Consider the following 15,712-nt stretch of genomic DNA (forward strand, 5'->3'; position numbering starts at 1 on the left):
TTTGAAACCCATAATGCCATCTGAGTTTTTTGAAAGCAGCAATTACAGTTGAGGTGGTTTACATGGAGGTCTGTTCTGGTTGCCAAAATTTCCTTTACATTTTTTCATTTATATTTAGATTAACACCAAATGAACACCAATGTTTATGCCAGTTATTCAAAAAAAAAAAAAAAAAAAAAAAAAAAAAAAAAACTGTGGAATCTGACTTCTGCCACAGGAAGTGCACGCCAGGACAGTGGGCTCCACATACACAGGCGACAGCTGGACAAACAGCCTGTTGCATTTGCAAGGCAGACACCCATTGACCAGCGCAGTTCCTCCGTTGGTGCCAATACTCTCATTCCACTCTCTGGGCAAGACAGAGCTCAAAACAGGATGCCTGGACTTGGGCTTTCCTTGAGGTTCCGATTGTTTTTTCCGCTTTCCCCCTAAAATGCTGCAGATTCCAGGCTTTTATCCCAAGCGGCACATTCTCGAGAAGTGATGGATGAATTCTTGCAGTGCTACATGCGACAGGGGGCTGCTGCCCTGTTGCACAACAGCGGGTTGGAGAGCTCCTCCAGTGTCTGTGAAGTGGAACGCTGCAATGGGCATGGACCTAGTGCTCAGCCTCTCAACGCAGTGTCAGTGCCTGGCCCCACCGCGGGGTCATGGTGCATGGCATCCTCTCAGAGTGCATTCAAAGGAACGTGCGGGGATTCACAGGGACGATTTATGGACCTCAAGGCAATGGTTGAGCAGTTGCATATTTCTGCTGTTGCACTGGGAGGAAGGCGGGTTCAATGGGTCTTTCGACACAAACAACCGTTGAATCTTAACAACCAGATACCATGATAAACGCTGCTTCTGCCCCAGCTCATGGAGCCAAAGGGATGAACTTGCAGACAGTATATTGCCAGATAGCTCTTTCTTAGTCCACAAGTGCCGCTTCCTTCAGCTCACTTGATTACTTTAAGAAAACTGGCTTGTCACACCACATCACTGGCTGAGGTGTTTTCTCCAGTTACAGAGCGGACCTTTATGTTCCTGCCTAAAGCGACAGGTTGCTGGAGTGTATTCTTCACCCTCACTGTGCCAAAACACAGCCAAGCACACAAAGGGTTGTACAGCATGCAGCAGATCCAACTCTGCTAGTCATAAATATTCCCCCAGTGACTCACTCGGGTCATGCCTACAATTGTTCACAACATTTGATATTCTATTGGCAACGACATGGAGTAACATTGTCCGCTCTGTAAATGTCAGAGAAATGACAGGCAAAAGGCAGACACAAATTAGCTCTTTGGCTTGTGCTACAGTTACACCTCCTCAAATAGCTTAGCTTATCAGGAGATGGGAAGATAAAGCCAAGCTCGGGATACTTATCGTCAAGCAGGGAGCGTGACTAAACAGGGTATCCCATTTCATGACACAATTTTGTGTGACTGGAAGAGAATATAGAAGTGTTCCACAAGTCAAGTTTGGTTGCTGTTTCCTCAGAATATGGTAGGAAGAGATGTTATTCTTTAATTTGCCTGCTTAGTTAAGGAATGGTTGATTGTGGCTATTCCACATTTCAATCAATGGCAATGGAATTTCAGCTAAGAAATACATCCAGTTATCCCAAGCAACACCAACCTTCTGTATGGGAGGAAGTCTCCTGCTTTCCCGATGAACAGCCTCCAGGGTCTCCATCTGCATGGCCACAATCCCTGAGGTGTCATATAAGAGCAATTTGTATAAAACCACTGTCTAGGAAATAGATGCTTTCTACTGGGAACCTGTACATGATCACAAACATCCAACATACTAACAGAAACAACACAGAGGAGGACTAAAAATTCAAAAGTACATAAATCAGAATTACAAACACACCTATACAGCTGAGTCATATTTTGCTGTGGTTCCAGGACATGAACCTTGGAACCTTCTAGCTACAAGTTTTTATAGATCTGTTCAGTTGTTGTGCCAACCTGGGATCATGCTGTGAAGATTTTTGATGTGGTCCTGAGTGACTCCACTCTCAGTGCACACCTTGTCGATGAAGCGTGACACAAATCTCACCACCGAGTTGGCAATATCACTGTTCTCGGAGTCCTCAAACCCACTCTCTGTGTCAAAGCTCTCTGCCACGCTGCCTGCAATGCTGCACCATATACATGCACACAGTTGTAGAATTAAGTGAGTGGCAAAAGGTTTTTGATCAATTGCAAGCATAGGAAAGGCCCAGTATGTGATGAAGCACCTCTACTTGGCATCTTCTATTTAACATAGACCTTTGAGACACTAAGCTTTCTTGTACACATGTTTGCACTGCATCATAAATATTGACACTGCTTTTCTAATTGAGCAAATGAATGTTCAGATGATCTTTCCTGTGAGGGGAAAAACATGTTCATGGTTAAAAAAAAAAAAAAAAAGATTAGAAACTGCAAGCAAACACAAATAATAAAAAGAAATGCTCATTGAGGTTATTACTGTTGTTTCAGGCTTACAAAAATAGGCTTAAAAAATAAATAAAATAAATGCATTGTGAAAACGAAGTCCTTGAAGCAAAATTATGAGGACAGTACTGACAGCCTCTCTCTCCAGTGAGGTGAACGTCACCAATAAATGGCCGAGAGCTACTGGGCAGCAGAATGACGAGCAGTGTGTTTGGCAGAGCACCTTCACTTTCTGGGAAACCTTTACAAAGGGAATCTCCCACATATCACTGTTACCATAAGGCTTGCAGAGTTGGTTTCACTTCCACTTAGTTCCCGTGGGTAAAAGGAAAAAGTCCCTTTCTACTACATCCTGTATGCTGATTCGATTATGCTGCCAACAGGATAGATGTGGGATGGTTTTAAGCAGGAAATGACTGTCCACATTTTGAAGGAAATAGTCTTCCTTAGTAAGGAGGGGTGATGTTCCCCCCTCTCATTGGTGACAAATCTTATGTTAGAAATATGGCACCTGGCCAATATATCTTTCCAGTCCCAGACACACATCCCATGCACCTCTGACGAACAGACCCCATGGTGACAAGAGAACAGAAGCTCACTGCTAGGTGGAGACCTGCCTGTTGTTGGTGATGACACTGTTGCTGCCACTCTCCCAGTCTGCCGCAGGTGCAGAGTGCAGCAGCTTGTTCTTGCTAGCATCCAGTGGTACCAGCATGTAGACCATGAGGCTGCCGTAGTGGATGGCCTGGCTGAAGACTGTGCTCTCCTCGTTCTTTACCAGTTCTCTCTGCTTCTCCTCGCTGAGGCTAGGCCAGGCTCGCAGCTGTTCTGCTGCCAGGTCCATGGCTGTGAGCTCTGCCTCTGATCTGCTGAAGGGCACTGATGAGCCCCTCTCCTAAGCCACCGGATGCGGGTTAGTAACACAAACACACAATGGCTACACTGCCTAATTTACTTCAGGTTGCCTTTTCCAACCTATTCGCTCAAGCTGAATACATATTTTTTAGCATTATCTTGTAGAAATTATTTTACCCTCTCATTAACTTTGAAAATCAGTTGTAAATTAACAGCACATGACTGAAAATGGAGTCGAGGACTGATGCATGTCTTGATACGAAATCAGTTGACACTCACAGTGAAAATCTTGCCATGTTAATGTTAAAAATCTCTCGACAGTTACCTTTAGTTTGGCAGTGAGCCCTATTTTTTCTTGTGGTGTGATGAGGTAAAGGGATCGAATCTGATTTTGCACTTCACTGTAGAATGTAGTTTCCCAAAACTGGTGATTGGTCCAGACGGGGTGGTCCTGTACACAGGTGTAGGCAAACTGATTCACAGTGGGAGCCAGTTTCTGCAAACACATAACAGTTGGTGTTGTTGGCAACTAGTAAACATTTCAATACACATTTTTTCAGAAGCGTCAAACTTGCAGCCGTCTAAGGTTATTTCATTTTTATTTATACTTTAAAGCAAAAAATACTGAATTTTATTAAAACCATGCCAATGATACAAGGACAGATGTGATCAGTATTAAGTTTACAAATACTAGTTAAACCACCAGCCAGAAAATAAAAAAATTTGCAAAGTTAGTTTCACTGATGAAATCCAGAACAAACTTTATATATCCAACACTAAGCGCTAAAAATATATGTTTCTCTTGAGTAGTCCCACTTTTTATCCCCCATTAGGCTTGATGAATAGTTATTTCCAACATCAGTAATTGGAGGGGCAATAAACATGACCTTCTTGTGGATCACCATAACCCACAAAAATCCCCTTCCAACACATCCTGTACATTAAACCACAGTACTGAAATGCAGGACTGAACATAAACCTCAGAGTTCAAATACTAACTGCCACCCTGTCTTTTACTGTATTTGTCTACTGTCCTACAATGTATGAGCAGTCCAAAAAGTCATTTCCCATTAGAGGGCAGTAGCAGACTATGTCAGCACCCCACTGCAATAACCTCTCTGCCGGCTTAGAAAGACAATGCAAATTATTTACTTAGTATCTATGTGGCTTTCTTTTTTTAAATTTCTAATTCATTTTGACATGCACTTTGAACACTGAGTAACTACGAACATCGAGTAAAGCGCTGCTGACAAATATTCCTATACAACTAAACAAATCAATCAAAATAATGAAAAAAGATTCCTAATTCTTAACAGAAGCTTTCACAAGCTTAACACTAAACTGGTAATCCTGGTAAAATTCAGTTATGTTGTCCAGTTATCTCAAAGTGCTCTATGTGGAAGACTGACAGTGATGAGGATCCCTGAATATTAGTCATAATAAATACACAATCTACGTTTCTAGTAGCAGGGAAAAAGTATGGAAAGGAGTAGCACAAGTAGGTGTAGCATCTGAAGAGAAGAATTGACACAAGAACATTCACTAGGCAACACTGACATATTTCTCAGATTCTCTAATGCTGCACACAAAGAGGGGTAAAACAAAAACTGTGAATGATGATGGCTTGATCAAGGAGAAGAAAGCTCAGAAAAAGTCATACAAGGACTGATGGACTCGTTGACATTCCTGAATTTCAGAAGGGAATACTTGGCTCAGTTACCTTTAAGATCTCTTCATATTAATGTAAGCTTTGACATCTTAATGGAAAACTCCTACCAGTGTCTTTTCATCTGGAGCAGTTGTTTAGCACAATCTGAAGACTCCAAAACTCATGGGAATGTTGTGTATAGAAAAACAGGCCACAACACTTACGTGCAACGTTGTATAGATCATTTATGCTTTCCTGCTGCCAGCAAGACCTTAAATCAACCACTGAACAAGGCAGAGGAAGAGAGAAGAAACACTTGGAACACAGCTCAGTGGATGCTAATGATTTTCAGAAGATAGCAAAGGCTGGGTGTAGCCAAGAAAGCTGGGTTCCAAGAATAGATTACTCTCTCTAGAGCATTTAATAAAGATTCAATGATGGGACTTCAATCAATGTAGTCACTCAATGACAGTAAAATAAAATTAAAAAAAAAAATAATGGTACTGAAAGTGTTACTCTGGGATATACAAAAATAATAGATCCATAGTAAGCGAGCATACATACAGAACATGATGCACACCATGTGCAAGGAGCAGTGACTGGCTGGGAAATGGCAGTGGCAGTGTTAGGTGTGTAGAATACCATCAGATGGCCGTGGCCCTCAACCACCTATCTCAGGAGATAGGGCATGGCCTCCAGGTGGTCGGACCTTCCGGTACCATGCTCACATCTACTCAGCCGTTTTCCCAGAATCCTCAATGCAGCCCCAAGAATTACAGTATGACACAACTGCCTTCTAAATGGCAGCAAATTTACACAAGGTTTCCACCACTCAGCAAAATCAATGATTGCTTACAGAAAAGGTACAGTTCACACACAGCATATTTATCAGATGGTTTACACTTTTTTCAACTTATTAAACATGTCAAAGATTTAGGCTGGAGTGAACAGAACATGACAACTAGGCCATTAGTCAGGAAGAACTAATCAGTAATAACTGAATAAAAGTGGTACTGAACTGAATAATAATTAACAATTGAAATATCCTAGAAATATCAGTGCGAAAAAAGTAAACTGAGAAACTGCAGAGAGCTAAGACCGAAACTGAATGCACTCTGTTTTTCTGAATGTGTACTTGAATGCTTGAACTTTCACAGAAGAACACAAGTGACCTTGCGGTTGAATCTAAAGGATGTATTACAGCAATTAATCAGCAGATAACCTGGTGTTTGGCTTGGTTAATAAAAATACAAATATTAATATAGAATTCCATCAGTCATCAGCTGCAAGCTCTTAAGGAAAAAAAAAAAAGCACTAGCAGACAAGCATGATATATTAGCTCTAACTGCAAAGAAGGAGCGCTAGTGTCACAAGGAATCAGCAACAGAACCAGGACTTTTTTGTAATTCTGTACTAAATCATGATCCAGACTATGTATTTATAAAAAGAAGTATGTGAATTCATATATTATAAAAGTCAAACAAGCACTACTAACAAGAACACAATAATACACTCTCTTGGAGAGAAACAAATCCACCACCATGTGCTATCTAAATGTAGTTCATGCAGCGATTATAAATGTTCTACTACATAGAATAAACAGAGAAAAAACAAGCTAATCTCTGAACATCTTACACAAGTCAGCAAGCAAGTCTGAGAGAAGGGGGGGGAACTCATCCAGTTAATCATTCCACCACTGCAAACTGGCAATAAAATACAAACACTTAAATACCTCAGTTTCCCTGATTCCAGAGTGTATTGCGGGATCTTAGTTTGACACTTAGCTAATTTAAATTCCACAGAGCAGGAGAAGAGACAAGGGGGGGGGGGGGGGGGGGGGGGGGGGGGACAAACATATATTCTGATTTCATCCTGAAGTTACCTATGAACCCAAGATGACGGAACTTCTTTACCATAAAGCTGAATTCCAGTACTAATACATATGCTGCTTGCAGGCATATTTTGAATTACACTGAGAATTGTGAACAAAACATGATTCCAGGCATAGGCTCCAGACTAGAGAACTGGATAAGTGGTTACTGAAAATGAATGGAGGTTTACTCTGCACTGTAGCCATATCTCTGGTTTCTTTGTAAACAAGTGCTTCAACTAAGTGTTGGTCTTCTGAATGATGAACATGGGAAAAATAAGGAATAAGGATAGCTCCAATTTCAGTTATGAACATTACAAAATATACTCTCCTCCTTTAGAGGAAAAATATGGTGGAACCCTTTACACTGACTGGATGCTAATGATAGATGTTTCAAGTGCCTCTGCACTGTGTCTAAGGCCAGCAGCCTTAACCACAGCCTCTGCTTGGGCCAGAAACAGGCCCTGAAAAAGCCAATTTAAAACTTATATGTCCCATGAATCCACAAGATCTCTGCTTTAATACATTTATACAAGAACTGCATCATAACCAAGTAATTTCTTCCTCCAATTTAACCCTTCTTTCAGCAATTTCTGTTTTGGCCATGTACTTTGCTATTCATACATGACAAGTTCCAACATGAAAACCCTTTTGTATGGGTTACTAGGACTGCTGAGAGGACAATACAAAGAGCAACTCCAATAAGGAAATTGTGAAACACATATGTTTACTGGAAAATGCACTGAGTCCAACAAAGAAAACGCATGTAAATCCAGCAGCATTCCTGAACGAATACACATGAAGCTTCAGGCCATGGTGCAGACTAACCCAGAGCCTTGCGCTCAGCCTCAGTAAACCCAACATGGAAGCATGGCTCACACTGTGACCAGTGCATGCTGACTGGCTCACTCCCAAGACTGTGCAGAGCCCAAGGTCAGCGGACAGCAGTTCGCTCTCTGCTTCTTAAATTGGGAAAGGGGCTGAAAAGGAGGGAGTGGCACAAGGGCCTGGCCGGGAAGGTCTCACGACACTTTATTTGAACAACTTAAGTGGGCCAGCGAGCACCTGATGGGCACTCATGTTTCGAGAGTGTGCAGCTTTTGCTGAATCACAGGAGAACAACGTAAGTCTATAAATCGCAATGGGCTGCGCACAGCTAGTTGCCGTTGGCCGACATGACAGTTTGCAGGCTGCTTTTCTCTGCTTCAGTCAGCTGCAGATGTAGACTTGCCAAGTTCACCTCTAGACACTTCTCCTGAATACAGCTATTACAACAGTGACATATTTAGGAAATGTGAATGAAACCATGTAATTTGTCAGCAAACATATCAATCTTCAGCAATTCTGTAGTGACAGACTTTCCTTTGCGAACATTGACACAGTACATGCATTTGAAAACCGTATTTCTAAGGCACTTTTTCTTCTCTCCTGTAGGGGTACTAATGAACTTTGATAACTGCCATAATAAGTGATACCAATTGATCACTGAATGAACAGGGGGGTGGTGGGATGACAACTCAGCCCATTCTGGCCCTGATAAGAAACAGCAAGTAGTACTGTGTGACAAGATATTTGAAATCCCATTTCAGAACAATTTTGTGTGAGCAAACAGCTGTTCGTGACTTCCTGTTCAGCGTTTGGTATGAACTAGAGGAGACCAATGGACCCACTGCATGATCAGCAAATTCTCCAGCAGAACAAAGCTGATCATCTACCCCAGCGCCGTGTCGTCTCCCCGTCACCCCCTATGGACTCAGAGGTTGCCTGACTCTGGTTTTGATCATGTAAAAAGCTGCATTCCTCAGAGGAATGTCAGTCTGCTCGTAACACTTCATCTACTCTTCCTCTGAAAACACTCAGAACCGACTACAAATAGCAACGACAAAGTTCAATTTAGTCAAAGGCTTAAGGATAAAAACAACACCAGATTCTATCACAGCCCAAATGCCCCTAATGCAAGAAACCTTTTATTTCACTTATAATTAAACAGTATTTTCAGAGTCAGACACATGGCAGAAGTGCCCATCAGGTGTCCAAATTAAAAATAATTTGAAAGATAATCCAAATTTGACCTGTGCTAATGTGAACTCTTTTTGCAGCAAGGATTCCCTCTGAAGTCAACAATAACATCACAACTCCTTCCGTTCGGATCCATTTAAATACTGTTAAGGAAGAGTTAGTAGAGGAGTTGAACTTGAATGCGTCAAGATATGTAGAGGTGTTAATTCTAATTACTGTAAATGATTCACAACAGGAGTTGCAACTATAAAGCTGAATGAAACAAAAACCACCTGCAGACTACTTCCATTTTCGTAAAAAATCTCAAAAAAAAAAAAAAAAAAACTATTCAAACAAACACCACAAGCACTTCCAGGCTTTCTTTTTCAGCATTTATGAAAACAAGCTGGTAATAAGGGATACCAAAATGCTCACAAATGCAAAGTAAAGCTTTTCAACACTATCAGTTTTATTAAGAAGCAGATAAAAACATCATCTTCATTTATGAAGCAACCTGATATATATGACAGTATTGCTTGAAAATCCATGGAGGTCCCCAGAGAGGGACATGACCAGCTTGCACAGCCATGTGCCCATCTGGAAGCCACAGGAGAAGGTTGTGTCTGTCCCCATGGTAACCATGTTACCATATTTGTGGTCCAGTTCGAAGCAGCACGTAGAGTGGCCGTCAGTGCTGGTGCCACACAGAGCCAGCCCTTTTGGTTATATTTTAAGAAGTGATTATCCTTTTACTTTCCATGCTTGGCAGCAGACAGCAAGGGCACAATCTAAGATCAGCTTCATCTAACAATTGCTTGTGGAGTTATGTAGGTTGAAAGACTAGTTAGGAGAGGAAAATGCAAGGAGTAAGTTGAGCAGTATTTCACATGAGGGTTTCACATTAATGCCAGTTCAGACACGTATCTTCTCAGGACAGCAAAGCCCTGGGATATCTGGTGATCTGGTCCTTCTTTATTCCATTGTTTGAGTTAGTACCCAAAACTCATCAAAATTATGCGCTGAGAAATGTCGTTTTCTGCCCCAGACAGATTAGCAGACAGACCTGGAGATATCAACTCACCCTGTAGAAAGCTGTTGTCAACGGTAGCAATGCCGCAGCAACCGTGTATTCCTCAGAGCTGGAGCAGTCCTTCAAACCAAACAAGAGAGGAGCTGGGTTACTGCACTGGTTTCATTTCCTGATTCATAAAGATACCTGTCCTTTTTAGCATTAGAATAAACAGCTACATTCTACAAAACGCCTCACACATTTTTTAATGTACAAATGTTTCCATTTAAATTAATGCAAACAGGCACTAATACAAGAACAATTCTTTATTTTCTAATATACCTAAATATAACATGATTTTCTCCACTGTTGTATATCAAATGGGCCAGACAGTCAAACTGAAAAGTCAAGTGCTCCAAATCACACATATATTTTCTATATGCTTACGCAACACCTGCAGAATTTTCCAGTTTACAATATGAAAGTAATTTAGTTTCCATTTCCTAAGGAGGTCATAAGATGGTGCATTATGGACCAACATAATGGAATTATGGAATAAGGAGGACCATACTTTGTATAACAACAAATCTTCCTCGGTAATAAAATGGTAAAACACTTTTATGTATAGTACATAGAATACATCTGTATTCTTCTATATTTGATTTTCATTAAAAAGAAAAGTAATCTCGCTTGTCTGGCAGTAGCATGAAGATATCTAACCAGTATGAGAAAAATGCGAAGTTAGACCCAAGAAGTGCCTGTCCAACAAAGTTCCTAACTGCTAGCTTTAGAGAAGGCCTAGAATAATGTGAGAAAAATCAAAATAAGTAGGACCAGTAAAAACTTTCCTAAACTGAGTTAAAACAAGCTGAATCTTGGCCTTGCTTCTGTACCTCAAATTGACAATGTGATCACATAACACATGCAGAAGCAAGTGGTCAGAAATGCATAGAAGGAGCACATGTAAAGTACAGGGGTCTAAGTAAACTTCAGAGCTCCCACATGGAGCACACCAACTTCAGAATCATGAATCTTTCCCAGACAACAGGCTGAGCCTCACTACATTCTGTTGTGTTTAAGGGGCTTCCATTGCTTTGATTAGTGTGGTTCACAAACCTGAATATGTCCAGAGCCTAGTGCAAAGCATGTCTGAGCAATGAACCAACAGAACAGGCCAAGTGAAGGTGCATTACTGAAGAATTTGCAGAAATCCAGGGGGCTAACATTTATTTGGCCGAAAAGCCAAAGTTCAAGTGAATTCACTGAGCATCCAGGGTTGTGTGTGTTTTTGTGCCAACAACTTCCCATGTATATGCAATGCAATATGGTGTGAATACTGCTCTTAACTCAAATAACTAATTCTCATGAAATCACTTTTTACTCCTGAAAACCAGTTATCAGTTGTAAACAACAGGTCTGGACTGTCCACACTTAGTAAGAGAAAGAGGAATGCTGTCTGAACATCACCAGAACTATGTGTATATGCTTCCTAATTTTGCAATGTTTTTCCTCAGCTAAGGCTGGATGCCATGAAGACACTAAGGCCCGTTCTAGACAGGCTAAATACGGCCACATACCCCCTGGAGCTCTGAAACTCTTGACCCCGTGATCCCTGAGGTCTGTAAACAGTCTGAGCAACATGGGCATGGCCATTGCCCTCGTTCAGCATGACTTATGCAGTTTCATTAAAGCTACAAAGAAATGGGGTGTAGTTACAAACCACTGATGTATAAGCTAAACAAATGACTGTATACAAGACACACAGTACAGAGATCACAATTGTTGTAAATGGGTTTGACACTGACAAGAGAAGTTTCTTGCTTCTTACTCAAGGTCCAGCAGTTGCTACCGAGCCATATGTATACGTGCACATGGGCACAAGCGTCAGGCTCGCTCAGAGATTAGCTTTGCAACCATGAAACAGAACGGAAACAGGCCCTTTCTCTTGGGGTCACGTGGATCCGAGCTGACTCACGCGGGCCTTCCTCATACCACTGCAGGCATCCTGGCCTGCAGAGCTGAAATTGTGCTACATGGAGAGGGACACACATCCTGTACATTCTCCACATGCCAGCCCCCCAAGTCAGTCTGTGTTAACAGGAATGACAACAGCTTTTTAATAACAGCCACTTTATACACTGAGGACATTCTATGGTAATAAACCAAGATGAACAAACAGATGACACACTCAGCATTCTTAAATATCACAATGATCTGTTGACAATAATAAATGGTTTTGAAATGAAGTCACAAGGTTTGTTTGTTTGAAAGATCCGCTTCTTGTTCACCTTATTACCTAGTCACTGTGAGCACTCATCATGACACATTTGTTTTCCACATCAGAATTCCCCAGCATTTTTGTTCTAGCAGCTTTCAAACATATTTGCAAATGGAAAAGAATCCTAGCTAGCAAACAAACTGGTTGCTTCTTACCAGACCAAAAAACATCTTGCTTTTATAAAATGTGTGCACAAAGCAAGACTGGTGTCAAAGCAATCAGGAATATTAACAGTGATGAACTTTCAGAATGACAGAAAAGAGAATGTAAAGAAAAAAACTATTTCGTGGGGGGTGTAAATCCTTAATATGGAAAAATGTGAGGAGGTTCAAATTAAAAATAGATAGATAAATACTAATTTGTAAAGTTTCCCACAAATAGGTTAATGAACGCCATCCCTGAGTGGTGCGGTGCCATGAATTTAGTAGTACGGCAGATAGCCCTTATCATGATGGTAAATGTTTATGGTACACAGAGAAAGGCTCTCCTGTCCAGCCACTGACCCTAAGAGCTCTGCTTCTAAACAAATGTGTCAGAGCAGGACAGTTGGCAAGTTTCGCTCGGAGCAGTTCAGCTTGTTAAATGCACATCCTTGAGGAATGCACAACAAAATGCGCTCAGACACAGCTCATTAGTGCTCTGGGAAATTGTGCAAATTGGCCTCACTTGTTCAGAAATGGTCAAGACCTAGGGGGTCATCCATGTACCATATACCCAGCATCTCATAGTGCCTTCACGCCTCTGCTACCCTGTCTATTCAACCCATGTAAATACCTGCAAACAACATAATTAGAAGGTTTCAGGAGCAGCATGGCGAACAAAGAACAGAGGGGGGAGAAGTTACCAGAATTAAATGGTTACCATGGCATACACTTCTCCTTATGAAAGACAATAGGTGAAGATAACCTTCCTATTTGAGAAAGAATGGGATTGGGAGGGAAAATCAACACCACATAAACTGTCCACCCGGTAGTGATATTTGTGTTCATTTAAGCTGTGGCACTTTAATCTACAGAAGAACCAGGTCACTGTAACTCAAAAAGCATATGCTAAATTATTTATGAGTAATTTACACCTGAATTCCTGCACTAAGTATTACACTTTAAGCATTGAACCCATTTTAAATTGTATTCAGCCACAAGGAATAATTAGAAAGATGTGTGTGTAGAAATAATTATGGAAAACATCCGCACAGCAATAACCATGCACAGATTCCAAAGTGCATATATTACAGCAAGGACAGTGTAATAACCATTCCAAATCCAGAACAGATACACGGCGAGAGTAATTCCATCTGTTGCCTTGAATGCAGCTGCAGGTTGAGATCTGGACACCGTTCTGCAAAAAGGAGGGAGTGAAACCATGTCCTCTCTGATCCTCAAGTATGTCTCCAGGTTCTGTTTTGCAGTGGTGATTGTCAATTTTAATATCCAACCTGTCTCCTGCAGTCACGCCTGCCCTTAACGGATAAGCTCCAGAACAATCGATCTCCACTGCACGCGCAGACTCCCCAGGTGGAACACTCTGCATATCTCCCAGTCATCAGGGGTCCTATAGGCATGCAACCATTCGTTTCGCTCTGCACGTGTAGAGAGTGGTTCACCCCTCGCAAAGACTTTGCAGACGACCCTGCAAATAACTGTAAAACCACTACCTTCCCCCAATTCTGCATGCTCCAGTTGTGTGTCTGGGAGGAAACCAAACGTGGTAAACATTTGTCAGCCACATGCCGCCCATGTCCTGACCTTTACCCTGATGTACAGTCTGTAGCATTTACAGGCCCTCCCCCCGAGAGCAGGCCCCCACCTCCCATGAAGCACACATTAGCTGACAACAGAGCCACATGAATCTGGGTAGAAGAGCAACAAAAACATAACCTAAATAATATTAACTCTCAGGCATTTCCTCAATCATACATTTAAGCGATAAAAGATGTTTCTTTGCCAAACAAATAAAGTCATAATTAGGACAAGCAATTCTTTTTTGTCCAGACAGCTAGCCCTTTTCTAATGAGCCATTATATAGCCATAGTACAGAAAGTCCTGGGTTGAGTTTCAAACGGTATAAATCACACATCACTCTTGGTCTAAAGGATGGACGTCACCGACGGAGAAATTCAACACATGCTGAAGGGCAACTGGTGTGCCAGCACTCTCGGCCATGCTCCGAGAGAAGGTAATTACAAGCAGATCATATGAGTAACAGCTGGCAACACCGCAGCCTGTGATCTCTCCACACTCCCCCTTGATGAACAGGGGGTGTTGAAAAGCAGGACGGGGCAGCATAAAAAGCAAGAGCGCCCATGGTCTGGCAATCAGCTATTTTTGCTCATTTTACCATCCATTTGACAGACAACTGAGGACTCTGCCTCTGGCCCGGGTGCTTTTTTACAAAGCTTGTTGCCTTAGCGAAACACAGTGGAAGAACAATGAATTATTATATAAAGACACACATAAAATTTAAGGAATGAGGAAAAAGTTGGCTTCATCTTTAGCAAACAAATTTGTAGTCTTGTAAATATGTCACAGTAAATGGGCTCTGCACATAGTGTAAGCATATTAGTAATCCAACCGAATCATGCATACAATATTAGATGGATAATGTGAACTGTGTGCACAGCAGGACAAGCTACATGTCTGGCCAGATACTGCACGTGGCCACTTAGTGGAAACAGCCGTCTTTGCACTCTTGTGGCTGATATTATGCTGTGGACTGTGGTTCAATCACGTTTCAGCATCCTGTCCTTGATGGACACCTCAAACTGCTTCTGTAGCTTCCACCTGTATTCCAGGTCAGTAAGAAAAAAAAAAAAGCCAAAAGCACATTTAAAGACTGAGGCCCTCCATAACCTTCTCAGTGAACAGTCTCCATCTCAGCTGATTCCCACATGTTGCCTATCTACTCCATGTAACAAAATGGAAGACAAGGCAATGAACATGAGCTATCTGGGAATGTGTCAACATCTAAACACAGGCCTTATCTCATCTTGGATATGGAGTCTACAAAAGAAACCATGTGTTCTAGCTCCATCTACAGTATGGACACCAGTCTGAAAAAATTAATGATCTCTCCAGCAACCAAAAATGAAGACAACTAATGAAACTTCTCTGCAATCATCCAATGTTTTACTGCATTTAGGCAACAAATTAAACTATGATCTAATTCAGCATGCATGCATATGGGATTTGAGCATCTACCCTCATCACAGAGGGCTGGAATAAGAGCTGCATGATGGTCAGTTAGCGTGACAAGCAAATTGCAATGTTAGTGTCACTACGTCATCTCGTACATCTATTAGGAACACAGAGGGCAGGTCAGTAGTGATATATCTGATGGCTGTAGACTTGTTTCATGGTTGGTTACCTATTTTTTGATGACCAAAATTTCTGTGCATTTCTCTCTGGTACAGTTAATGACAAAGTGCTGTCGCAGTATATCAATGTATCTCTGGTGAGCAAAACCATGTCTGATGGAGGGCCGGAGTTAAATTAACCACATATGAACTTATTTTAATCCTTAATCCAAAGTTAAAGAGAGCTTGCCTCTGGTACGACTGAAGACAACGCGACTAATATAAAGCCTGTGTGTTTTCAGTTGAACCAAATAAATAAATAAGATCAATGGACCATAT

At 41.5% G+C, this 15,712-nt stretch overlaps 1 protein-coding gene across 2 annotated transcripts in view; it reads right to left on the bottom strand.

Annotated features, from left to right (window-relative positions):
* sbf2 (SET binding factor 2) overlaps positions 1-15,712 on the bottom strand; it is a 98,056-nt gene that overhangs the window by 14,095 nt on the left and 68,249 nt on the right. For both annotated transcript variants that reach the window (XM_018752609.2, XM_018752608.2), the window contains exons 17-21: positions 9,876-9,944; positions 3,604-3,774; positions 3,041-3,318; positions 1,953-2,125; positions 1,618-1,691 (exon numbers count right to left, since the gene is read on the bottom strand). In XM_018752609.2, coding sequence (XP_018608125.1) covers positions 1,618-1,691; positions 1,953-2,125; positions 3,041-3,318; positions 3,604-3,774; positions 9,876-9,944 — 765 coding nt within the window. The remainder of the gene's footprint in view (positions 1-1,617; positions 1,692-1,952; positions 2,126-3,040; positions 3,319-3,603; positions 3,775-9,875; positions 9,945-15,712) is intronic.

This window comes from Scleropages formosus, chromosome 11, assembly GCF_900964775.1.
Source record: "Scleropages formosus chromosome 11, fSclFor1.1, whole genome shotgun sequence".
In the NCBI taxonomy this organism is placed as follows: Eukaryota; Metazoa; Chordata; class Actinopteri; order Osteoglossiformes; family Osteoglossidae; genus Scleropages; species Scleropages formosus.